This window comes from Anopheles maculipalpis, chromosome 2RL, assembly GCF_943734695.1.
Source record: "Anopheles maculipalpis chromosome 2RL, idAnoMacuDA_375_x, whole genome shotgun sequence".
Lineage (NCBI taxonomy): Eukaryota > Metazoa > Arthropoda > Insecta > Diptera > Culicidae > Anopheles > Anopheles maculipalpis.
The window spans coordinates 63186290-63214038 of record NC_064871.1 but is presented as its reverse complement, the minus strand read 5'-3'; the positions used below and the strand labels follow the sequence as shown (position 1 = coordinate 63214038).

Here is a 27749-nt window from a genome sequence, read left to right as displayed (position 1 = left end):
AGAAGATGAAAAAGAATTGAAAAAAAGTGTAATATAGCGCTCTACATTAACTAACTCAGCTGAATTATTCAATAGTCCTATTAAATGTTTTATTTTTGGCAAGATCGAAAATCGAAGGATTGGAATATACATAATCATACATCGAAATGTGTTCCTTGTTGTGTATATGTTTATATTTGTGTTTGGCAATGCATATAACAAAATAAAATAAATTATATAAATTTTTATATGATCTTCTTCTTCTTTGCTTTATTTAGGCAAATAATAAAGCAAAGGAGGATTAGGCGGATGGTATTGAAAACCTACGCCTCTGTCATCTGTACCACCGAATCGCATCAAATTATTATATGTTTAATTAAATTAAACATTATATTAACATTGTGCAGCAATGAAACGCTATCCTATGACATGCTTGTTTCCCGAAAGCATCCCTATTGCACGATGAACAAATTTTATAAAATTATTTTAATTTCATTCGCACACATCCGTTTGAGACATTTCAAAGTATCAACAAAAGTAGTGTAGCAAACTCATTTTAAAGATAATATAAAACGTGTAGAAACCAAATGGCGAAGAGAAGTTAATAGTAAGTGATTAAAATCTCACCTTGTTTATTCCATCGTCCCAACCATTAAGTCTATAACAACAACAACAACACCTCTTATCAAGGTTGTTTGATATATTTTACATACTTAGCCGGTGAGTATTGGAACAGTTCAAAATCTATACGATACAAATCGTACAGATCTTCAAACTGTTGTTTGGTCAGTTGCGAAAAGTACTTTTGTATTAATCGATCTATCGGATCACGGCGCGCATGGTTCATGTGCACCGGTTTAATTTTCCCCTCCAAGTGAGTACGATTCGTCAGGTAGGCCAAATCCGGTCCGAACGTTTCCATTTTGATGATGGAATCGTATCTAGCTAAGCATGGTGTACACAAATCATTGATCGGTCGCCAATGCAGATCGGACGGCTGACTGTTGCGGTTCTGATCTACCACAAATCGAGCGAAATCTTGAAACGATGGTATACCGTACTGATTGCTATCATTGTGGTAAAGTTTGTAGATATGATGCGATAAGTTTTTAAAGTAAGGATGAAGCTGTCCGAGCAAGCGTTCCTCGTACGCGCTTATTAGGCGTTCAAACGGATCGCGCACCACGATGAAGGAGTAGGTGTTTTTCATGCTCGTAAGCAACACTTGTGGATTTTCCCAAAGATACTTCTGGCGGGCCAGCATAAAGTTGTCCGTTTTGTCATCCAATATTTTTTCCTCACTAAAACCGGCCCATCGATTAATGTTGTAAAACCAGGTAGTAGTACCTGACTTGAACACCAAGCAGTACAGCAAGCTCTCGTTTTTCACGTGAATGTAGAAAGACGTCTCTATTGTATATTCTACAAATAAAGAAAAGCAACAACAAAAAACGACATAAAATTTTGGTGGCAACTCTGTGCACTGTGCACACATTTTGCTGCTGCTGTACACGTACTTCCTCCGTTGTTGGTGCGCTCGCAGGTCTCGCGTAAATGTAACAATCGATCACGATTTATTTCTTCTACGGTTTTCGTTACAGTTTCATCAATAAATAGCACTAAACCGAACCATATTAGTATGCCAACGACAATTATCGCTATTATTGTGCGTTTAAGCTGCGAACGCATAAAAAACGACCTGTTTAATGTTACCATTTCGATGGCTGCAATATAACTGAGTTAAGCTGAACGAGCCGGCCAGCTGGAATCCTTCACTTCACACACTTGGGATACCTTCAGCGTTCGGAACAGTTGAACAACGACGAGTATGAGCAACTCACCAGACAGCTTACTTTTTCGGTAACATCAACAAAAAGCAAACATCTAGCTCACCCATTTGAAATAACAACCAAGCAGTATAATAATTTGATTGTTAGAGTTACATGTATCATACTATGTTTAGGATTACTTATGACTTATCACTGACACTATCACCTATGCATGTTTTTTTAACGATCACACATTCTCACATATCGGTTTGTAATAACCAAACATATATGTAGATAGATTTCCCTGAAACGAATTTGAACAGCACACACAATCCTATCGAAATACGCGGAAAGGTTCTTTTATATTTTTACATCAATATAACACATAATTATAGCCGAGTATGCCCGGGATGAGGCAAAGAATAAGGAGGAAATGCCTTATCAATATGATTATTAAATTTATTCAACACAAGCGGTGTTGACAATACGGCACTGGACCGTCATAATTAATTATAAATAAAAATAAATAAATACGGCACTGGACCGTCATAATTAATTATAAATAAAAATAAATAAATAAGAACATATATGTAAATAGTTAGTGTTTTTCACGGGTTATTTAGCAAGTTTTTGCGATTGTGACTAAAAGCTGCGCTGAATGCTTACAATGATTCCCGATAGCTCCGCTTTTTTTGTAGTATGTAATAGCAATATGTGATAAAAATATATGATTAGTACATGTCTTTCATACTAGGCTCTGTACTTAACAAATAAACTGAACTTATTTTTTCATACAATGACCCTGTATGCATGTTAATTCGTCCATCACTCCTCTTGAGGCAGCAATAAAGACAGCTGAGGCAGAAACTGTGCTTTAAGTACGGGTTAAAGGCACCACCATTCAACTAGATGACCATGTTGAATCAAGCATCGCACCCAACTAAGACGACAATATTAACATAATGGAGAGATGGGCAAGAAACTTCAACCAGATGTACTCACAAGCGTCATCTCTGGTCGAGTCGAGAAAGTTCAGAAGATCCTGAAAAACAAGCATAGACCTATGACCTCTCTTGGTTGCCAATTCAGGTAATATGCAGTTACTCGGTTTAAAAAAAAGTTAATGCCCTATCTTTCCAGTTTACAAGCGCACATGGACTTGGTGACCGCAGAAATATTAGTAAAGAATCAATTATTACACTCAATGCATCACAACTGAAAAATATTCAGCCACGTACATATAGTAGAAAGATACTAAAACAGTGAATAAAGTAATCCTTGAAAGGGCTTAAAAAACCTAACGGCACCCACGCGTGGCTTATTCTTGGCTTAACGGACTCTTCTGAGTTCACACCGGCCATCGTATTGTCTTGTCGCAACCACATAGTATAGATAGTTGGATAAAGTCAGTCTTCAACGCGGGGATGGTCGGGATAGGATTTGAACCACGGTCCTGCCGTTTGAAGATCGACGCCGCTGTCATGTAACCACCGGTTACTCTAGATGCTAACATCTTTACCAGATGCTTTAAGCTTGGTTACTTTTCAGATGTGTGCAAACACACATAAAGTAATTCCAATATTTAATCCAGGGTAAGGGACCAACGCTATGTAGCGTTGGTCTTTTGGCCGCAACGATTTTTTCTGATTTATATGGAGGCCACTAAAACGGCGGCCAATTGGAAATAGGCGCCCAAAGAGACTCGAGTCCCGACCGAATGATGATTTGAACATGTTGGAGAGGACGATGATATCGAGATGATCGACAGGACGAAAAAAAACGTTGATTCTCTTAGCTGGTAACGGTCTTACTGTGCGCATCAAAGGGGACGTTTGATATTGATAAGTTGTAGATTCCACTGTAAATTTTCTTTGGTCTTTTCAGCTGTACTCTAGTTATCGTGGTATAAGCCTTCTCTCGATCCTCGAAAAGCTGTTAAAAAAGTGGTTAACATAAGACTTAGAGATGCTGCAGCCGAACTCACCATCCTACCTTCTCGGCAATTCGGTTTAAGGCATGTTCACTCTACGACACTTTAATACCATTCAATAGAACGATCGAGACTTGAAATCATCAACAATCAGGTATCCTCAATGTTGAAAAAGCATGTGACAATGTGTGGCATAGTGGCCTCATCTATAAACTATTGCGTTTTGGCATTTTCCACATCATATAGTTAAGCTGCAATAGAGTTCGTCGCCAAAACAAAACGCACGAGGTCCTCATGGGACCAAATAAATCAAGCATCGAACATACTCTGGCGGAGGTACCACAGGTCAGTATATCGGGTTCTTAACTAAGCATCGTCTATATTCTGCAGCAACAAGCCAGATATATCGCTTGGCAGATGGCACCGCATTAGTCATTAAGTGACGGACCTTGGCACAGGCAACAATCGTGCAATTCGTTGGAAAAAAGAAGTAAAATACAAGGGTGTAATATTTGATTATAAACTTCTTTTCAGGACTCAACAACACTAACAACATCAACTTCTTCTTCTTCTTCTTCTAGGCTTAACGACATCTAAGATCATGCCGGCCATCGAAATGGCTTCCTAGACTTGCCGATACCACGTAGTTGGATAGTCAATCCTCACTACGGAAGGATAATTCAAAAAGAAGCATTTGAGCAGATGCGTCGCCGATCGAAGAGATACTTAATCGATCTCTGAATCGACAAATAGAATTTTTGAGTTGACCTCGATTGGAGGAAGACCATGTCTAATTATTCTGCAGTCAAGACAGAACAGTAACTTGTCTTTTAATCTATAAAACAGCTGATATAAAAAAAAATAAGTAAAGACATCTGTAATCAAATTATTAGCCATTTGCTGTAAGTTCACTCGGAAATGTGCGTCAGTACTTTTGTGCGGACGTGTTCACACCACTGGTTTTGTAAACCATTAGATGGCCGACATAATCTAACAGGTCGTTGAACTAAGCAGAAAGTCTTTTGTAGAATGTGGTAGTTTTATTTTCATTGCCCTCCCTAGTAATTACATTTTTCTATAAACATTGCCTCAACCGTACAATATTTAGTTACTTAATCTATTAAGTTATTTAGTATATTTATTCAAAGTTTATTTTACATCTCTCTATTGAAACCTCAAAATCTAACCAAAACCAACAGCAGCTAATAACGATTAAGAATCAATCTCCTTTCACGTTTAAGCACTGCTGCCGGATGTGAATGTTAAAGCCCATTGATTGAATGGAACCAAGAAACCAAGTCCGGTCGGTAGGATAGTTTGAATAGTTGAATAGTCGGCAGTTAGAAAGCAATTTGAAAAAAAATGAAAAGCTCAAAAACCCTCGAATGGGCCGTTCTCCCTCACCTCATCTTTCTAGCGATGATCACTTAAACGATGAAAATGATGAACGAATGAAATAGACTTGCACGTGTAGATTCGCTTGAGCAATGACTATATCCCAGAGATTGAAACCAGAGCCTTGTCCGGTGCGCTATCGTTTTCATGTCGCCGTTGCCAGCATCGTCACACTGCTTCCAAATCCTTTGCCCGGTAATCAACAGGAAGAAGGTAGATACGCTTCAACACACTAAGAAACCAAAGCGACACTGCACAACAAACTCATTACGGTTGGATATTCCAGGTTTAGAGAATGCCTGGGAAATGGCAATAGAAGGATGAAGGCAAACATGGACGATACACTGTATATAATCTCATTTGCATTGTTGTTTTGATAGTATCCACCTAATGGAAATGGCTCTCAAGAAGCAGCAACAACAACAAAAAAAATGAAAACGAGAAATAGAGAGACCTTACCAAAAAGCACTCAGAAACAAAGCAGACACACGTTGTTCGGAACTCTCTTGTATATCTTTGCAAAAACAAGCAAAATAATCCAACGAGAGTGAAAAGAGTTTAGCTAGAGTTGACAAGCCTGAGCGTTGTGAATGCAAAAGAAAAAAATGTAATTTTGCGGCTGCCGAGAATAATTTAGTCAAGGCAAGGTAAGCCGAATGCATAAAGCCATATGCTGGTTGTTTTGCTTGCTAAATGCAATGAGTAAGCAAGAAAGTTGTGTTTTAGACACTTTTATTATTAATCTGTAAGAAAGCACGCATCATAGCTATTCAGTGCTGCTTCTTGCAAACAATTAATAATTGAGAATAATTATTAACAATAGCATGCCATATATAAGTACTTTTTCATATTTGTTGCTTGGCTTAACGGCGTTCTAAGGTCACGCTATCTAATGGCTTTTCGGCTATCTAATGGCTTACTAGACTTGCTAAAACCACCTAGTTGGATAGTCAGTCACTCACTACGGGGAAACGGTCGGGATGAGATTTGCACCCGGTCCTGCCGTGTGAAGACTGGCGCTGCCGATGTGATTTTGACTACCCCAACTTACGAATAGGAATGCAATATCGTGCTTTAGCTCTTCCCTGTGCAGAGTTTTAAAATATGCATGAATCCTTTCAAACACTTTTATCACATTCACCATTCGGCGCAATTCATTGACATTCTAATTCTTTAACGCTTTGATCGATCGTAATTATGACGGCACGGAAAACCACCGATACCAATCGTACCCAATTCTGTTTCCGATCCAACCGAGTCATTATTGCACAGCTGCTGTGTCTCAATCGTGCGAAACTGCCGAGCTAAAACCTCTTCTCGGCCGAACATTCAATTGCACGTTCAATTATTTCATCATCCAGATCCAATTTCAATACACTAATGGCTTTTGATACCATCCGCTATTTCCGCTTTCTGACTTACGGAATAACGGTTTCTCATTTATACGTGCTGAAATTTCACAATGTTTCTGTGTTATACGTTTTGTCGCCTTTACCTGACATATCGGTGTATTGACCCAAAAAGGTATACATTAATTCAAACATGCCCATTAAATCATACAGTTGCCGATCCGAACGTACGTAATGTGAGCATAATTTCCCGACACGAATGTTCTCAATCATTAACGATAATTTTATCAAGCTTCAAAGTTAATACTAGTGTGAAGTTAAATTACTGCTTTAAACAAAACACCCTATTAGTTTTGCTGGAAAATGATCACGATAACTTTATACAAGTTGCTTCCACTATGCTGTGGGTTTTAATAAACTAGTTAATTATAACTTTGGCTAATTAGAAGTACTACACCAGACATGTCAAACATACGACCCACAGTACGCGAAAACTATCACCGTGACCAGCATAGAAATACCGACGAAAACATCGACCATTGTGATTTAAATTTAATATTGTAGTTCATAAAATAGTTACCTGTGTTGTAACCATTTAATCGTGCATTTTTAAGAACATAAAAATTTCACTCACCCAAGCGTTTTCGTGCGGTGTATGCATTGACAGAGACGTTAGTCTTGCGTACGACAGAACTGTGTCCAAATCCAATCCGAACAGTTTCCGGACTATTCTGCTACGGGTAAATTATACCAAGGAAGCTGTAAATGGAAATGCCAATAAAAAAAAGAACAATAAATAAAAATGATATTAATTGTCTAGCCGACGGAGCCGATATAAGATTGACATAACTCTTACTTACTGACTTATCAGACGTTTCTTAATCGACAATGCTCGCGATATAACGCCTACTTCTTTTTGAATGAAGACATTTCCTCCAGCTTTGGTACTCCCAGTTGGCAGCCTATACATCCTTGTGCATATCACGAAATCTATGTTGCTGTCGGTTCTTACTTTTGGTCCCACATAGGAGAAGATTTGGACGACTTTAAAGGGCCGATCACCGGTCTGTGCATCACCCCTACGCAAATCAGTGTTTGTTAGCTTCAAAACAAAGTTGTCTATGTCATCAGCATATGCCAGGCTCTGGATTGAATTATAAAAGATGGGGATTGAATTATATCTGGATTGAATTATAGAAGACCCCATTGAATTGGGGAAGATGGGGAAATATCCACCAGCTAATATATTGGACGGTATAGTGGTAGCTGTATGATGTTCAGCAGGATCAGCGCGAACAGCTGACGGGTCCTGCGTGTGACGCTCGGCAGTCGCTCTCCAGTATTCGGTACCAGCAGCAGCAGCATCAGGAAAATATACGTACATGCTTCCTGTTTTAAAGTGCGGTATACATGTATTATCTTAAGTTTTAATCAAAAGTGAAAGTTGTGTCGCACGTAGAAACCGTTCATCATCCGATCCCGAGCAAGGACACAACAAAGACAAAACCTAAAATTTTGATTCAAAAGATGTCGATAGTACATGTGATGTCTTTATACAATTTACAGTATAACTCGTAATAGAAGCTGCTTTATGTATTTTAACAAATTCGGAACTACAAAACATTTCTTAGTATCTTTAGGCAATGTCAATAATCAGAAACTACGCCAAATAGTTTTTGCTTCGCTCGTATGAAACTAAATCCATTCGCACACACCGAATCGTGGTCTTTTTTGTACCATTTTGCCACATTCATGATTTTCCATCATTAAAGCGTCATGTTTTTTTATCAAAAAAAAAACCTTCTACTACATATAATTACATCACAGTTGGCAAAACAATCGTTCTCTTCTCTTTTTCTTGCAAAATTCATGCACATTTATTTCCGTTTTTGTGTATGATTGTTTGTGATTGTCTGCGAAAGGAATATTACTCACCTCAAGTAATCTATTGTCGGGCGCGCTATTGTTCCCTTATTTAGGTTTTCCCGTTTCTTTATTTGATCCGTTTTCAACCTTACTACATATACACTGCTAAACCTAAAACCCACGGTAACTGAACTCAAATATAAAGCACCGGGCGGCAGATGAAAGATGCAAAACCTTTAACAAAAGCTTCGCGATCGTAGAGAAAGAATTAACGAAAGCAAATAAAAAGAAATAGAAATGCTTGGGAAAACGAGGAAGGAAGCAGATATGTATATATAGCCTGACGAAGCGAGATGGCAAAAAGCATGACGGCATCGTGAAAAGTTTGTCCAATTTTCATTTCCGCGCTTCACATTTGTTTCACCGTGGATTCGCCTTCGCAATTCGTCAAACATGACGGCAAGTAGTAGTGGAAAACAAATTCATGAGACCGGACTTCTGATGCACGCTTAGCCGTGTTTTCCATTCACTTTCCCGGTCCCAACAACCCGGTGGTTGATTTAGTTTTCGCTTCTTTTAGGGCTATATGCACCCAGGACACAGCTCGCTGTGTATATATGCGTTTTTCGTCACTCTCATTCACCTCATAAATGCTCAACAAGGCACAAACTTTGTTCAAGTTTTTGTTCGGCTTTGCCTTTGCAAATTGTGTTTGGTGCAGGGATGGAACGGAGTGCGAAAAAAAAACGGGAAACAGCATGTACATTATACATACAGGCGTACAGTTTTCTGTGACTTTCACCCATATACTTTTGTCCGTTTGTTCCAATATAAAACCGTCTATGTGTGCGATTATATCCTTTTTTATTGTGGAGACAGAAGTTTTGGAGCACACATGATTGTCGGTTAATGATAGAAATACACGTATGCAACAATAACTAAAACGAAGAGCTACGATTATACGTTAGGGAAGCTAAATGCCTCGTAATCTAAACGGGAAAGCTGTATTGCATATTTAACAGAACCTGATAAATGACCCAATGTACACAAAACGGTTTTCAAAATTAGAATAGAAGCCAAAATAAGGGAGAAATAAAATAATATTCAAATATAGACAAACGAGCATAGTTTTAAACACAATACAACTGCTTTTCATTTGTTTCAATTATATCAATGTTTTCACTTAAATGGACAAGGAAATCAAATATGTACAAAGACCAAGATCAATGGATTCGTAATCATGGAAAAACATAAACTCGGCACAGCGCAATAATACCATTCGTTTCAAACGAATAAAGAGGTTATGCGATACTGTTGAAGAATGCTTTTTACGATTGTTTAAAATGCATCAACTCTTTATCTCGTTTTCCTCTACTGATACCGAGCCAACATCAGACAACACGGCAAGAGTGTACTGGAATGAATGGGTCATATTTTTTAAAAAGACTGAAATGTATTTAATATTGACTGGAATTTAATATTAATTATTGAAAATTGTTAATTTATTTGGTTGTTGTTTGTTTCAGTTTGTAATTGGAATTCCTTTTAGAGCATTTGCAATAAAAATGAAAGATGCTTCATAATCCTTAGACTGTTTTAGTCAACAAACGCATTTGGATGAACATTTGTTCTTTATAAAATAATAATAATTGACAATGTGACATTCATTGGGTGCATCTTGATCATGTATAATGAAATTTTCTTAAAACAATCACTAAACACCATAGGGAAAGTACTGGAACATTAAAATATTCACAATAATCTACATATGCATAATCGTACCTGCTACTACATATTATTGCAGCATCAAAACAAATATCTAATGCTTCACACGAAAAATGGAAACCACCCTGATATACACAGATACCACGTACAGAACAAGAAACACTGACAATGAACATTCCCAACACCCAATTTGCGATGCTGGATGGACGAAAAATTGAGAAGCATGTGTGTCATGCCATTACTTATTCACTGCATGCCCATTTATCGCTAGAATCCAATCCGACTTCTGTACGTCATCTGTCGTGTCTGTATCCGATTTCCCTTGCAAGCCTTTCCTGGCTGCTGCTACTGCTGCGCTCTCGGATGAAGTGGACAACATGAACCCTTTTTGTATCGGATAACACCAAAGTTAGAAGTGTGCACATTTATCAACGCATCCGTATTTTTCTTGCAGAGCATGAGCCTGATGAATGCAAACTCATATTCTGGACCGAAGAAACAATCTCGAAACTTCGTTGCCACCTTTTCCCTGCTTCAGGTGTGATTTTACTGCAAAAGAGATGTGTGTGCATGGTCCGCAAGCAACTCACTCACGTTACCGTGTGCCAGATCTGCATCTGCAGTGCGATCTGGTAGTGTGCATGAAAGTGTTTGGATCAACTGGCGGTGCATAATAGCATCACACTCATTAGACATTTTGCGGAATCGAGGAAACGGTCTGTCGTGGCACAGATTAAAACCGAATTGTATTGTGTTTATCGACCGAAACACAAATCATTTCCATTGGTTCGGGCAGGGTTTCATGCAGTTTCGGTTTTGTTGGAGCATCCTTTTTGTCCTGACGTTGTTCTTTGTACCGTGTTGTATCCGGCTCACATTGATGTGTACAAATTTTATGTCTGAAATCTAATAGACAAGAAATTTAATTATTTATCAGCATTTATGAGCTACATTTAATGCCCGTAAACATGAGATGACATGATCTTGCGAATTTTATATTTCTTTCATTAGCAATATGAACATGCCGTTCTATAATTTTTTTTTTAAATCATTTGGTTTACGTTGTCTAACACGCTATTGGTTTAGTAACTGAAACATATTGTCTTCAAACGGCATAACCGGTGTTCAAATTCCATTCGGACCGTTCCCCCCGGACCGTTTAAGGACTGTTTATCCAACTACGTGGTATCAAAGCCATTTCGATGGCCGGCGTGACTTAGAAGATCGTTAAGCCAGGCATAAGAAGATCAAACATTGTAAATAATGTCTAACCCTAATTAAACTTTAAGTAAAGACATGCAGCATGACATAAATATAATTGCTGGAATTGGATTTTAGATAAAGAATTAAAAAATCATATTAAGATATCATCCAATTTTAAACCAAAAGGGAATAACTAAAACATTGATAACACTGTAATATAAACACCAACAAATTCTTCAAACAATATAACTCAGCGCTTTACAGATAATTTAGCTAAAACGCAAATAAATACAAAATAGAAAAAAAAGAAATAAATATGAGCCATTTTAAATGCTGCTGGTTTTCTATGCTACAGTTATTTGGTTTTTGGATCGATACGCTTGAGAATATTTGCATCTTTTCACCGCAAAAACCTGTTACAAATTTGCCTCTGGTTTTTTGTATTATTATCTGCCTAACACAACAACATATTTCCACTTCTAGCAGTCGCTTCGGCGTTAAGTAAAAAAATCTAAATGCTACAGGGCACCACGTTTTATGTTATTTTTTAATCTCATTTCAGCAAGAAACCCAAGACATAAAACATTCTATCGCTCTTAATCAGTTTTTTTTTTGTGGCAATATGATTTTATGCAGATGTATGACCTGATTCCCCCAGTGTCTTTAGCTGGTTTATCGCGATAGAGAGAGAGAGAAAGAGAGAATGGAAGGCTTCTTTGCTGATTCTTGGTTTGGTTTGGTAATTGCAATGATTACTATTTGAATATGCATTATAATTTACTCATTGACAATGGGCCATTTATCTCCAGGGAATGCAATCGAGAGAAAGCGATTTGTTGGCATTTTACAGCTGCAAGTGGATTTGCGCATTCAATATGGAGGAGGATAGCTGCTAAATAATGTTCATCAATCTTTGATAACATCATGATAAAAGCATCTTTTACCTCCACCCACAGTGAAAGTGTATCTTCTTATTTGGATCTACAACCTCAATCGATATAGGAATTTAGTTATATAGATGTTAATGACGAAATATTACAGATCCAAATATATATAATACATTGCAGGAAGATTATTAATACGAAAATGATTTAAATATACATGAATAGAGTACATTTAAATTCCAAAACTAGCTCTTCCAGGTGTGAATTTATGTATCGCACTTACAGTAAACACCGATAATATAAGACCACTTTTATATGCGCTTTTCGAAAAGCTGATTTTGAATCTTCTAACAGGTATCTTCTTCTTCTTGGCTTAACGACCTCTAAGGTTACGCCAGCCATCAGATGGCTTACTAGACTTACCGATACCACGTAGTTGGACGGTCAGTCCTCATTACGAGGGGACGATCCGGATGGGATTTGAACCCCGGTCCTGACATATGAAGACGGGCGCCGTTGTCGCTTACACCACCGGGCCGCCCGAATAGGTAACGACGGGATGCCCAAAACTATAAATATTTTTTTCTTTAAATTTAAAATTTGTAAATGCTCTAATTTCATGGTCTTACGTGTTTTAGCCGTCCGGATCGTCACCCCGTAATGAGGACTGAGTATGCAATCACGCAGGCTATCGAATGGCTTACTAGACTTCCTGATACCACATAGTTGGATTATCAATCCTTACCATGGGGTCGGATGGAGATTTGAACTCCAATCGTGTGCCGTGTGGAGACTGGCGCTGTCGCATCACCATCGGACCGTCCCCATGAAACAGCCTGAACATAATTGAAACAACGTTAATGACTCGCCAGCAACGGGTTTTATACTAAAGTAATCGAGAATTCCAACAAGAACCATTATAACCCTTTTTCTTAAGAAAAGTTAGTAACGCATATAAATAACTTGAAATTATTTTGTTGGAAATGAACCATGTTAATTTTTTTTGAAACATCATAACTTGAAAACTGCTTTCAAATAAAATTACATATAACAAAGAAGAAGATTTGACTACTTAACAGAACATTTCACCGATAAAGGATTACGTATTAAAAAGTTATATGCCGCTAAAAAGTTGCTGTTCACCCGGGTGGCCCGGATGTCTGTTGTAAGCATATTGTAAAAAAATCTGCAAAACAGGTTTAATCAATTTAGAAAAAAAAAATTGAATATTTTCTTAGAAACAACCCCTTACTTTACTCACACAACACAAAATTTCAAGCCAATCAGATTCTTAGAATCGGAGAAATAAGCAATCAAAATCGGTTTGGCTTCGCGGGAAAGGTTTAAGATATGAAGTGCAGAGAAAATAGAAACATACTATAAATAATGCCTAAAATTAAAGAAAAAGCTCCTTCTTCTCATCGTACCGGCAGATTCAAATTGTGCTTAATGTGTATGTTTTATCATTTCAAAACTATTCTCCATACACTTCTTCATTCAATGGATCAGTTGGTAAAAGCATTCTGTTGCAAATCCTGTACAGCCGTCATTATGACGGGAAGTTTAACGTAAGCCGGAATGAAAAAGAAAACATAATAATAATATTCTTGGCAGTTGTTTATCTGCATCTTGTCTGACTTCAAACCACAATTCGAATGATGTGCCATATAAAACGGGACATGGTTCGGTGTTGACAGTGTTGCTCTAGCTGCTATTTTCACGTCGATGCACACAGCATTTATCATTCGGAAGGATTAAACACTCGGGAACGCGTCATGCATTAGAGAGTCCGTGCAATCAGCGATATAGTGTATGATGTTCTTATTTTTGCGAAGCTGTGGTGCGTTACGTACGGTTTAGATGTTTTTGCTACGATTTATTCGAGCACTTGTCGCGCTCACGTATGACTGTTGTGGCAACCAGCAGAGCTCATCAAATAATCATCCTTTAACCACATTCTTACAGCACCACCAAAAGCAACCACATTGTTCATGCTCCCTTCTCTGTTACCTATCCTTGTGATATAATAATTGTGGTTCACTTCATAGTTGGTTTATCTTTACGATAAATCACAAACATTTGCAATGTGTCTAAACGCAATTGTTTTTTTTTTTTTATAGAAAAAAAGTATTAAAGTGATTCTTGGGAATTTCAAATCACTAACCACTATTTTCCCATCCTGTTCTGTTATCAGTGTTTGTAACAATACCGCACTGATACGGGTATGGTCCAACACCTCCTGAATTTATGAATATAGGATCTCCATACCCTACTCCGACTCAAAACGTACACGGCGTACAGAACGGTAACATATCTCTCCAAAAATATGAGCTTGGGTATACGGGGAAACCCAACCCCTTGGGTGGATGGGTTATATGGCTAAATTGAGCGGGGGTGGGGATGGCCAGCGTCTGTTCTCCATGTTAGGTGCGGCTGGTTGTCCCTTCTGTCCTGGCATCCGAAGGGACATTAAGCAAGGATGCGTAGGCCCTCCGACGTGACAGATGGTTGGGGGAGAGGCCTTGCAAGCCACCCCTAGAAAACAAATAACGCAACGAAAAGTCAACATCAGATATTACCGCAAAGGACCAATCCATACAGACCCCCGCAAGGAAAAAGGACTTACGATTGGAGGCTCGGAAGCTGGAATTGTAGATCCCTTACATCTGATGGAAGCACCCGAATCCTATCAGATGAGGTCCAGGCCCGCGGCATTGAGATAGTAGCACTTCAGGAGGTGCGCTAGAAGGGTACAATGGTGCGCCAGTACCGTAGCAACTGCACAATCTACCAAAGTGGTGGAGAAACGCGTGAGCTCGGTACGGCGTTCATGGTGCTAGGTGCGATGCAACAACGGGTGATTGGATGGTAGCCAGTCAACGAAGGAATGTGCAGGTTGAGGATTCGTGGCAGGTTCTTCAATCTGTGCATCATAAATGTGCACAGTACGCACCTTGGGAGCAATGATGACGAGGAGAAGCTCTTCTTTACGCAGCTGGAGAGGGAGTATGACCGCTGCCCACAACATGATGTGAAGATCGTCATCGGAGACCTTAATGCTCAGGTCGGACGGGAGGAGGCATATAAACCAACAATTGGAAGCTTCAGCTCCCACCAGCTGACAAACGACAACGGCCTCAGGCTTATCAATTTTGCCTCCTCCAAGCACATGAGCATTCGCAGCACCTTTTTCCAGGACGCACCTCGGTTTACCTATGCCTGGAGATCACCACTACAAACCTACTCCCAAATCGACCACGTTCTAATAGACGGAAGGCACTTCTCTAACATTATCGACGTGAAAACGTACAGAGGCGCAAACGGCGACTCGGACCATTTCCTGGTAATGGTAAATCTGCGCCAGAAACTCTCTGTGGTTAACAACCAACGGAGCAAGCCTACCGCAAGGCTCAATCTGGGTCGGCTGAGTCAAGCTTATGTGGCAGAGGGGTATGCGGCTCTCGGGTAAGTGCTTACGGACAACAATTCCGCATTGCCCCCAGGCGACCACTGGCGTCGGGTGGAATGAGCCATCAGCACCGCAGCCGAACTGAAAATTGGCCACTTACCACGCAGATAGCGAAAAGAATGGTTCGACGAAGAGTGCGCTCGTGTACTATCCGAGAAGAATGCAGCACGCGCCTTCATGCTTCAGCATGAAAACCGCCAGAACGTGGAAAACTACAAACGACTGAGGAGACAGCAGACCCTGCTCTTCCAGGACAAGAAGCGCCGTTTTGAAGAGTCAGATGAAAAGCTGCTGGAGCAGCTCTTTCAGTTGGGAAAGGGTGTGAAAGAGCTGCTGGAGCAGCTCTTTCAGTCCGCTCATTTTACAGGAGGTTGAAAGAGGCACGGAGTGGATTTGCTCCTAAAACCGCGATGTGCCGGGACGCAAACGGAAATCTCCTGACAGACGAGCGGAAGGTGATCGAAAGGTGGAAGTGCTACTTCGAAGGACATCTGAACGGAGTAGACAGGAGAGGTTGGTGCAAGTAGCAGAAGAAGCCAGCAGCAGCAGCAACATCAGTGACAGCAACAGTACAGAAGACGAAGTGCCTCCGCCATCTCTGGATGAGGTTGTCAGCGCCATCAAGCAGTTTGAAAGCAACAAGGCTGCTGGTAGTGATGGACTGGCGGCCGAGCTCTTCAAGATAAGGCCGGAGAGGCTTATCGTCGAAATGCACAAAAGCTGATCACGAGAATCTGGTAACAGGAAGAATTGCCGGAGGAATGGAAACTGGGCGTCATTCACCCAGTCTACAAAAAGGGTGACAGTCTGGAAAGCTCGAACTATCGTGTCATTTCCGTCCTTAATGCCGCCTATAAGACCCTGTCTCAGATCTTGTTCTGCAGAATTGCCCCCCTTGCTACAGATTTCGTCGGCAACTATCAAACGGGGTGTGTTGGAGGCAAATCCACCATCGACCTGATCTTCACTCATTGGCAGATCCTCCAGAAGTGCCGAGAGCGCCAGATCCCTACGCACCACCTGTTTATCGACTGCAAGGCGGCCTACGATACCATATATTGAAATGATCTATGGATCATAATGCAGCGGCACCACTTTCCTGGAAAGCTGATCCGGCTGTTAAATGGGGTGCAGTGAATTGGGTGCAGTGCAGAGTGAGAGTATAGAACATGCTGTCGGAATCGTTCGAATCTCACAGGGGTTTGAGGTAAGGGGACGGACTCTCCTGTCTACTGTTTAATATAGCCTTGGAAGGTGTCATACGAAGCGCGGGGCTAGACAACGACATACGTGGCACGATTCTCTACCGGTCTCTTCAAATTCTTTGCTTCGCGTTGACATTGACATCGTTGGCAAGACGACAGCGAACTTGTGTGATGCGTACACCCGACTGAAACGCGAAGCAGCCAGAATTGGATTGATGATCAATGCAACGAAGACGAAATACCTGCTTGCTGGAGGCTGTGATCGTGATAGAGCCCGGGTGGGAAGCAGCGTGTTAGTCGACGGCGACAACCTCGACATAGTAGAGGAGTTCTGCTATCTTGGGACTCTCGTAACTACGGATAACGATGCCAGCAACGAAATCCGGAGACGTATTGTCCTGGGGAATCTAGCCTACCTCGCCCTTCACCGTCTGCTGAGATCCAGAAAACTTCGAGACCGCACTAAATGTGAGATTTATCGCACACTGATTCGCCCGGTGGTGCTGTATGTCCACGAGTCTTGGTCCGTCCAAGTGGAGGAGGCAAACTCTCTTGGCGTGTTTGAGCGTCGCATACTCCGAACCATCTTTGGCGGTGTGTTCGAACATGAAGTGTGGAGAAGAAGGATAAACCACGAGCTTGCTGAGCTATACGGAGAACCAGACATCCTGACGGTGGCCAAGACCGGCAGGATACGATGGCTGGGGCATGTTATGAAGATGTCGGATTCATGCCCCGCCAAGAAGATATTCGTCAGCGACCCCCAGTTTGACACGAGGCGTCGGGGAGCACAGCGAGTTCGTTGGTTGGATCAGGTGAAAGGAAACCTGTCGGAGATCGGATGCCCACATGGATGGGACGCTGCGGCCAGGGATCAAGTTTCCTGGAGATCTATTGTTGACCGGGCCATGTCACGACGACGTGCTCTTTAAAAAGAGCAGGTCAACATGAGTGAGTGAGTGAGAATCACTATTACATTATTTTTGTAACTTTTTGCATGCCACATAATATACAACTACAAAAGAATAAAACAAAAACTCAAGAAATAAAAAAAAATTTATTTCAATAAAAAACAAAAACGTATAAACTATGTTCTATACACTGTACAACACATAAAATTGAAAAAAAAAGATACAGAATGAAATAAGACACATTTATTTGCTTTTTAATCCTTACCATCTATTAACAAACGTTTACTGTATCTGTTTCCGTATTATTTGCTGCTTAATAGCACTTTCTGTAATGGTGTAAGTTTCCGCTCAAATATAATGTTAATTGAACATCTTCAGGTTTAGATGAAAATGCAAATGATAGGGTGCAGCGAGACAACTTTAGAAAATAGCACAAGCGAATATAAAAACCAGCACAAGCGAATATAAAAACCTCCACCAGAATACCCCAATATTTCGAAGCGAATCACCAAAAATTGTTATGGAAGCGCATCCAATTGATATTGAAAAAACGGGTTTTTTTATCATCTGTCAAATTTCATATTCCATATAAATTGCACGAACTTACAAAAAAAAAACAAATTGGTGAATCTTTATCCATTTTTCCTAATTCGTTTCGATGAACTGAGTGTTTCTATATCAATGGTGTTGGTGGTGTTGATATTTGCTTGCGCTATTCTCTAAAGTTGGTTTGGCTATCATTTGAATATTCCTTGTAATGAAATCTAAATCACAATGGTGCAAACAATTTTAAGAAAACAATCATAGTTAGATTATTCCGGTATGTTCTCGAAGATCTGACATCATCATTATCATATAGCCTTTCACGCTATATGATAATCACTATCACATGTTTTGATGTAAATTCTATCAAAATATTTTTCTTCATGAATAATAACATCTCAAATCTTCTAGTTGCTTAAATCCTTTTATCGCATACTGTCTCGATAAACGTTTGAAAATAGCACAGAGTGTTTTTTGTGTCCTATTGCAAAGATAACAATATGGAAGAATGGGAACCACAATATAACCAATGTACGTGAGTTTCAAGGTTTATCTTTGCCCAATATAATACTACAGAAATAAAAGTGAACACGCGTCTCAAAAACTATATCTGACTTTGAAATGCGATCTATAAGACACGAACTCGTCGGTAATAAATGATCGTTAGACTTGATTGAAATCATTATTTCCAAAATGATGAAAATATACTCATTGATAACACAATATAGAATTGAAACAAAATAAAAAAGTGTTGGAAATGCAAGGAACGTTGCCCTGATACCATATTTACTGTACACCATATATAATAAGAACTTGATAATAAGAACTTTGCCAAACTTAATTCTAAAATTAAAAAAATCGGTTAAACTAACCGATACACGAAAAAAAAATGTTTGAACTTATTAAGATTTCTCATGGGTTCTTGTCTAAACCTTTTCTGTTAACACGGTAATGGTTTCGAGTTCAAAAAACGACATGCTATCATTATTGGAAAAGGTGTACTCACGCTTGCTAGGCACCTGTTCGTTGGTACACGCTTCATTCTTTGGCTGATCAACAGGAGAAAATATCAATGTGGCGCGCAGCTCCGTTTTGACATAGTTCGTCTGACGGGATACGCCAGCATACTGTACGGGACGTCGTTGAAACACTTGATGCTTTGGTACGTTCGGGTACAGATGGGTGAGCACTTCAATGTCGAGTAAACGATCAGTCAGCGAGCGAACGGCTAAGTCCTTTGCCGTAAGTGGTTCAATGTGCAGAATCTGGCGCTGACCAAGATTGTCTTCTCGTACAAACGTGACGGTGATACCACCTGGTACGGAGTCGGAAAAACGCATCAAGAATGTGCCTGTTTCACAATCACTCAGGTATTGTTCTGCCTTGCTCTTTGTTATAAACCAGTGGAGCCTGCTATTGCACCACAGCTTCTGAAGGTGGTCACGCGTCAACTTCATCATTTGATAAAACCATCCCCAAAAGGTATAACCACGACCAGGCAGCAGTTCATTTTTGCAGAACTGGGACCACGTTATGATAAGGCCGTTTGGCGTTGGGAACGGAATGTCTGCCGATCCTAATGCTTTTTCGCACAGAAAATGTAGGTGTTCTGGCGACAAACGGTGGAGACCGCTGAAAACGCTGAACTTCATGCTGAGTATTTCGGCTAGCCAGTTCCAGCGCACTAGCTCTGGTACATCGAACGAGGAATGAATATTTTTCGCGAAAACATTCTCCCAAATAATTGTTGCGTATGATTTTTCCTCCTGCGATACATGGACGGTAATTACTACCGGACAGGACACAGTCCGCACCGGAAGAACGAGGTCGCCCTGTTCCGTAGCGATCGTAGTTTGATAAAGCAGGACAAACTTTTCATCCAGCACGCATTTATTGTTTTGCTTCTTGTTGGTTGATTTGATTTGCATTCGGCTGACCTTATCTATGCACATTTGGGGGAATATCGCTGAAACCCGCTTAACCGGTTCGAGGTACTGCATGACAGTGACGTTGTTCGAGATTTCACCGGCAGCGGATGTAGTAGCTTCATTCACATAATGAACTTGCCTTGCCTGGTCTATGGTAATGATAGACACACTCACATGCAGAGGCTTGAATCGGTTGCATAACGTAGCCCCGGTGAGCAGGCGCACGGATGTAACAAATCGTGCATGCATCCGAAGAATTTGTGACGGTTGATGTTCCACGATAAAAGATTTATAGATGAGCGTCTGCAGCAGATTGTCCACATTCTTCATCGCCTGCGCCATTAGATCGACGTAACCTTGCGAAATTAAATTACTTGTCTGCATAATCTGCTCTTTCAATCTCAGGATGATCTCCGCTAGGCTTTCGCACCATAACTGTATGGTGTTCAGATCGCTCTCCAGATTTGCCATCGCACCGATTCCTGCGAGCCTCTGGTTCAGTTTCCACTGTTCAATATACTTATTCAGGATCTTATCCTGCAGCTCGGCCGTTTTTTGTATCATCTTTCCAAATCCACTCACCACAGCAAATTCCATGTCGGAAAATGTGCGCAAATGACCTTTAACTTTTTTTTGTTGGTTAATAAGCTGTAACTGTCTGCACATGCATTCCTCCTTCGTTTGGTCCGTATGTAACATTGCTTTTATGTTCTGAAGCACGTCTGTCTCATGCGCCAAATAGCCGTGCTCCAGAATCATGTTACCATAGACATGTTCGTGCTGAATCATCATTACCTTCAGCTGCTCGAGTTCTCTGAACATCTTGGACCCGTCAAACGCATCTATGTTGATGCAATGATACGGATTGCGCTGCAAACAGTTTATCAGTTCCTGATAGAGTTTGACCGGGTTGCCTGAAAACAGATCTTGTAAAATGCAGGCCAACCCGTTCAGCTCAGTATTGATGTCTTTTGAGCATAGTGCACCTGTGTGCCGCAACTTATCAATAAGCTTATTTAGAAAGATAACCGCATCCTCGTACATATCATGAGTAGCACTCTGATCATTGTAGTAGCCTGGTGCTTTGATCAAATAGGCCTGGATCCAATTTGCTATATGATTTTTCACGTCCACCGGTATTTTGTCGCCGTTGAGCAAACGAAGTGAATCCAGTACGGGAGGTTCAAGCTGATTCAACCAAGTAGTTGCTTGCATCGCCATCTCTTCTACCTTTTCGCATTTACCTCCGTTCAGCGCACGATGCGAATTGAAAATGATTTAATGTATAACACTGTGTTTTCTGAAATATTTGATGATAAAGAAAAACAGTGTCCATCACCACGCTGTAGCACTGGTACACGTTTCGCCACACAAATATATTTACATCGGGTTTTGATCTGCTAAGCTAAACACACTGCTTTTCGCGTAAATATTTTCCGATCAATTCATACTACAAAATATACTTCACGTTCTTCGAGCACATAACCACTTTACATTATATTCAACTCATCATTTGCGACACACTCGCAGACACGAAAGTCTATTTTGCATTTTTCGATACATTCTAGGGATCACTAGCAGCCATTTTGGAAATCGTCATCCGAGCAAATTTTAAACCAAACTGACACGTAAGCCGCGTCTACACGGTACTGGACTGAAGTTGCAAATCTGACAGTCTGTGGAGGAAGATCCGTCATGCAAAAAGGTATTTTATATTGTTTATTAGAATCACGGTAATAAAATTGGGGCGAAGTAAATAAGTGGGAAAAATCGTTAAGATAATTCGCAAAACAAGATTCAATCGACAAGATATTTTCTGAAATAGCAATTTCATATAATATAGTCGGCTAAACGCGCATTCATAGGTTGCGTGATCGTTTGTGCGCTGATCGTTCGCTGTTCTGTTGACATGAAATGAACCTATATTTTTGCAACGATTTATTTCACATACTCAGCGGCCAATTGCAATAACATTTTCACTTTTATCAGGTTTTAACAAAAATACATGCATGCATGCAATTCTCCCAAAGTTCATAGGAGTAAGGTGTGACATAAAGTGCCAAATTTGGTCGCCGATGCTGTGAAAAATACAGTGAAAATTTGACAAGCTGGCAGACGTTTTCGTATACTGTGTTTTCGTGTGTATGTGTGTGCAGTATGGAAGTGTTGGAGGAGACAGGAGATAGAAAATCTGGATTCAGAAGTCGTAAGTATTAAGTATCGTATTACATAAATTTTATTTTATTACTGATACAAAATGCTGTGATATTTTTGAGCAATACATTCTTCGACGATTATGCGCATGCTTAAGAACCCTTTTCTCTTGCAGAATGGATTATGCATGATACACATTAGTCGAGGGACACCCTCCTTTCCGAGCCATGAAAGGATAACTTACCACAGGTATGTTTTTTCAACCTGTTTTAAAATAAGCTTGTTTGCTTTTCCCATGATTTTTCGACTCAAAACTATGTCTCAGTGCTATGCAATATTTGTTTGGCCATGAAAGATATTTTCATCAAGTGCGACAAAGTGACCCAAGGAAGTGGCACTACACAAACTATCATTTACCAAATCATCGCCCTGGTGACTCCTTACGAAATAAGAAAGGATCAGTAATTTGCTAATTTTATGGCAATTGATGAAGTAGGTTCTTTTTATTTGCTTTACAGGGGATACAGTTACATTTCGTTGAAGCTCACGCTTTTCTACCAAGGGTGCATTTGAATTGTCTGGCAACATAGCGGCGGCTGTGGCCCTGTTAGGTGCTGTCTGTGCTGAGAAATTCCCTTGTACATACGTTCTATTATATCGAAAGTTGCGCTTCCGTTTGTGTAAACGCATGAAGCTACGCTCAGTTTCGCCATTCATGATCTGTTCCATCACATTATCTTAGTATGGATAGATAGACATCGAGAATGTCAATGTCACGTACGGTCAAGTTGGATTTCCTATTTCAATTTTGAACAGGAAAGTCGTATAATATGGCATATTTGGAGGACAATATATAGCGCCCAAGTGTGTTAAAACAGCCACCTGTAGATTAGATAAGGAAAGTCAAAAGTGTATAGTTTTCTAGCACTATAGAAGTAGTTTTGCATGCAGTTAGCATAGCATGGTTTTTATGCATCAAGATTGTCCTGACCGCATTGCTAGAGCATTACTGCCATAACATCATTTATTTCGGAACACCGTTGTTCTGATAATGTTTTAGTGGTAATGGCGCTGCTCCTTCAGACGAGACGCCCGAGTACAAATCCCATCGGAATTGAACGAATTCTCAACCTGAATCCTTCACCGACAGCCAAGGTTTGGCTAACCCTTATTTACTTACAAAAAATTTCAAAATTTTCCACTTTGCATAAGCTCTAAAACTGTGGTTTCTGATGTTCTAACGTGTTCCAGCGTGCTTTATTTTATTTTGCAAAACTGCTAAGATTAAGCTTCGTTTTTAAGTCGTATTCATCCCAGCTTAATCATACAACGACACGACTCTAACTATGACCATGACCAAATTCCCATTTGCTATCCTGGCTGGATGAAATAAGAGTACCGAATCGCATGCTGTGTGCCATTACTTATTCAGGGCATGTCCATTTATCGCCAAAGTCCAACTCGACTGCTGGACGTCATCTGTCGTTTCTGTATCCGATTTCCCTTGCATATCAGGCTCATCCCAAACTTTCTATGCGACTGGTATGCAGACAACATGAGCCCTTTTGTATGGGGATAACAGCATTGCTAGAAAAGTTTACGTGTATCAACGCAACGTATACCTCTCCATGTTGCTATGAACTGGATGCCTGAATGCAAATTCATCTCTCGGAACGAAACAATCTCAAAACTTCGTTTCCGGGACCTCATCTACGCAGTGTTTTACCGCACACTCACACACGAGCATGTGCGCTGTGTTGTGAGCGGCGCAATGGAGGGTCGAGCGGGAGTCGCAATTGCAAGAGAAAAGCAAGGCAAAATGCAATTAAAACCGGCCGAGCTGGACAACTTTGGTCGAAATATTGCCACATAATAGCATCAAACTCATCACAAACCATTCCAGGATTGAGGAAATGGTTTGGCGATGCATAGATTAAGGGCAAATTGCATTGTGTTTTATCGATTGAAACGTATACCAGGTGCCGTAGTTTGCTCAGCGTCATTTTATCGTAAATAAAACACAGGAACACAACAATGGGGTACAAGAAACAAACTTGTCCGACGTGGGATTCACGATTCACACCTGAATGACAAATTAGTCATCATAATTTGTCTTTAAAAAAACATACTGTCAGGAACAACCTTTGCTTAAATTTGTAGCAACGTGAAAAGCGCGCTTTGTGAAAATAAATCGGACGGTCCGGATAAGATTTGAACCACGGTCCTGCCGTTTGAAGACCGGCGCTGCCCCTCGCACAAGGAAATCTGACCATCGAAAACACTTGACATGAAAGACGAAGGAGTATACATTTTTTTTTACTATAATCTTACATACACCTTTGCTCAAACATTTAACTTAGACTCTTTTTATATTTTTTTTCTTCATTTATCTTATCATTAGTTTGCCTCCTTTGCTCAAATCGTACAGTATTCGCTTTATATTCTATTATATGTTCATATATTATTTAATGTTATAGTTAATAAGATAGTTGTTTATTTAAACTTTTAAGATATAGTTGACAAAAAACACAAGCCCATTGCAGACCACGTCAATAAGAAAAAACACAAATTTTTATATATAAAACACAATTTTTGAACACTTGTACTAAATTTTATCAACATTTAAGAAGTTTGCTGTGTTTGATCCCTTGACATTGCATGGTTAATTTATGGCCACATAAAACATATGAACTGTTTTCCTCACCAAAAATTGAGTGTAAAAAAGTAACGCGGGAACATCTGGGATAGTAAAAGCTAGAATCAAAACAACGCAATAAAATGTGATTGAGCCTCGGCGCTGTATTTATCGGTAATTAAGGCTCTTATTAACTATTGACGACGAAGACGATGACGATGATAGGTTCTACCTCATACACCAGGAAAGGTTTAAGAAGTAGATATTAAATTAAGCTAAAGCATGTAGGCCACCAGGTTCCATCGTGGAAAATAGGTCACCTTGTTCGACAAGTCGCTAGTCGTTTTAGGGTTTCTTTTGCATTAAACTAGTGGTTCTAAAAATAGTAACGAGGTTTTGATTTTACCAGTATTCCTCAAATGTGATGTGAATCTTCTTCTTTAATTCTATAACTTCGAGCAGTTGGTTGTCCTGGGCAACCATAACTGTCTTAATGGACTTACCCATAGCTGGATGGACTGTTAAATGTTGCTCCAACTATTACTAAAGGACTCCATGGGGCAGTTCTGTTGCACAAAGCGGTTGTAACTCTACAAGGCTGGGTAATGTGTTCGATGCTAAACTTAAATTAGTTTAGCATGCGAGTAGATGACCAGCATGACCTTGCAGGCATGTAAGCCATCCATGTAGGTCTTATCTTAAACTGCCAATTGTTTTTGGGGTTTAATTTACATTCTAACTTACCTTCCAATAGACACTAGATGATTTATAAATAAAACCAGCAGTAGATATTCCTTATCGATTCATTTCGTTTAACTGTATTTCAGTTTCTTTTTTTCGTTGTTAATGTATTGTATATCGTACATTCGAATCAATTGGATGCATTCTGTGTTGTATAACTACATTTTCACTTTTAGACGCACATTCAGCAAAAGTACTTGTTTTTGTTGCTGTACTGTTTGAACCGAATAGCATTTGCTGTGCTGTAATCTAGCTCGCTCGGTCAAAGTGGAGTTCTATTCCTAAGATCTGTTCATCAAGTGATGATGATATAAATAAAATGGTCATCTTTCTAAAACGTTTATAATAGCTCTTACATCTCTTATCTGTTACGCCTCGTGTTTTGTTCTTCAGTGATCTTAGTGCAGTTTCGTTTTTATCGTCACGATTTGTCTGGTGATGGTTTATTGAAATGAATCTTTATTTAAAATAAAACACTGAAACTTAAGTAAGTTAGTAAGAAAGTCAGTAATATGTGCAAGATATCGTTGACAAAAAGCGAATATTTGTATAAATATCGTAAAAAAAATGGGAGGAACTAATGTTTGCAGCAGATTTTGTGCCTTTTCACGAAATTGCAGTATTTTTTATTCCAACTTTAGAAAACATCATTTATATGGCGTTACGCTGGCATGTGTTGGAAATGATATGGCACGGCTCAAACTTTGAGCAGGCGTTCAGTGTGTGCACGCGTGAGCGTAATGTTTTCGTGTATGAATATAAATCTTGAACGCCAAAGCTTACGAAAAACTTTCGTTAGCAGCAGTCAGGTAACGCTAACCCGTGTGTAGTTAGCAATGTCGGGAGTATTTTTACGAATAAAAAATATATTTTTTTTAATGGTTTGTTGTGCATGCGTTGAGAAAATTTGATTTTTTCTCTACTTTTTTTTCGCTTTACCATGTACGAATTAGAGATTTGCATTCTAAAAACTAATGGCACGCTGAAGATAAAATAAATTGTGAATATTTCTGTGAATACGTCTATGTATTAAAAAAACAAATATTTAATCAATACAATTCCAATCTTAGGAAAAAACACATTGAGAATAATTTTAAGGAATTATATGTGCAATTAAATTCTAATCTGATTTTCGTACTCAACTTCTTTGGTCCTCCAGCGCGTGGTGGTATAAAGGTCTTTAATCAAATTTGCTCAAACATGGTAAATATCCAAGGTGGAATATTATTCTTATCCACTGCAAGCGTACGGATGGTAATGTAATTCATATAAAGTAAAATGGTTTTATATGTAGTGTTCCCAAAGCTGCATTTAAGCTGTTTTGCGTCGTAGTCGTTATCCTTCATTTTGATGCTTAACTTCAAATCATAGCATATTTTATATTATTTGGAATGTTAACATGTGGTTTGGATTTGATTTGTTCTTCGTGCGCAGCATATTAGCCTACCTTTATTTATGTTTTGTCAATATCTATTTCTCACGATTTGCTGTAATTGATTCTCTCCTTTTGTGGTCCCGTAACATAAATTATTTTTACATGACAACGAAAATATTATTTCCCGCACATCGCCGCCACATGCGTGCGTACGATGCACCCACCAGTCGAACATTCGAAACTTTTAGTATCTGTTGTGGACTGACAAGTGTTTTTCCAGTGCAGTTTAGCGATTTTAGCTGTGTGCAGCTGGTAAAGTGTAGTGTGGAAGGAATATACGTTGCTAAAAGCTCTATTTACACACACATTCTTGTGAAGGTTGGACGTACTGTATATGAAGTACTCTTTCTCTCTCTCTTTGCCTATCTCTGCTAATTTGATAAATTCATGGTAAGAAAATGATTATGTTGTCTATATTTACGCACAATCAGCATGATTTGATTTGACTGTACATGATACAAGTTTGGTTGGATTGGACAAATATTTCTAACACTATTGCTTGGGAAAATATTTATTTGTTTTAATGGATCATGATTACAGTGGCTGTTGCGCGTTTGTGGAAGCGATATGCAGAATGAGAATTGTACATTTTTAAACCACATTTCGAGAATTAAATACATACACACAC

General features: G+C 39.5%; 7 protein-coding genes across 7 annotated transcripts in view; 4 read left to right on the top strand and 3 right to left on the bottom strand.

Annotated features, from left to right (window-relative positions):
• The window catches only part of LOC126568793 (trimethylguanosine synthase), a 151299-nt gene that overhangs the window by 5951 nt on the left and 117599 nt on the right, over window positions 1–27749 (bottom strand). The window lies entirely within an intron of this gene.
• Window positions 1–27749, top strand: part of LOC126556489 (cholesterol transporter ABCA5-like) — a 137351-nt gene that overhangs the window by 10309 nt on the left and 99293 nt on the right. The gene's annotated exons all lie outside the window — the stretch shown is intronic.
• LOC126568811 (uncharacterized) overlaps window positions 1–27749 on the top strand; it is a 230913-nt gene that overhangs the window by 167156 nt on the left and 36008 nt on the right. The gene's annotated exons all lie outside the window — the stretch shown is intronic.
• Window positions 665–1695, bottom strand: LOC126567355 (carbohydrate sulfotransferase 11-like). Its single transcript, XM_050223581.1, has 2 exons — window positions 1497–1695; window positions 665–1401 (listed from the first exon to the last, which is right to left on the bottom strand). Exons 1-2 carry the CDS (start codon window positions 1693–1695, stop codon window positions 665–667), a joined length of 936 nt encoding a protein of 311 aa, XP_050079538.1.
• LOC126556328 (glutathione S-transferase) overlaps window positions 748–27749 on the top strand; it is a 327848-nt gene continuing 300846 nt past the window's right edge. Inside the window, exon 1 of the mRNA XM_050211582.1 lies at window positions 748–752. The gene's annotated coding sequence lies outside the window, so the exon portion shown is untranslated. The remainder of the gene's footprint in view (window positions 753–27749) is intronic.
• Window positions 14856–15569, top strand: LOC126567354 (uncharacterized). The gene is made up of 2 exons (XM_050223579.1): window positions 14856–14968; window positions 15047–15569. Exons 1-2 carry the CDS (start codon window positions 14856–14858, stop codon window positions 15567–15569), a joined length of 636 nt encoding a protein of 211 aa, XP_050079536.1.
• Window positions 19155–21377, bottom strand: LOC126567353 (signal transducer and transcription activator-like). The gene has a single exon (XM_050223578.1). It carries the CDS (start codon window positions 21375–21377, stop codon window positions 19155–19157), a length of 2223 nt encoding a protein of 740 aa, XP_050079535.1.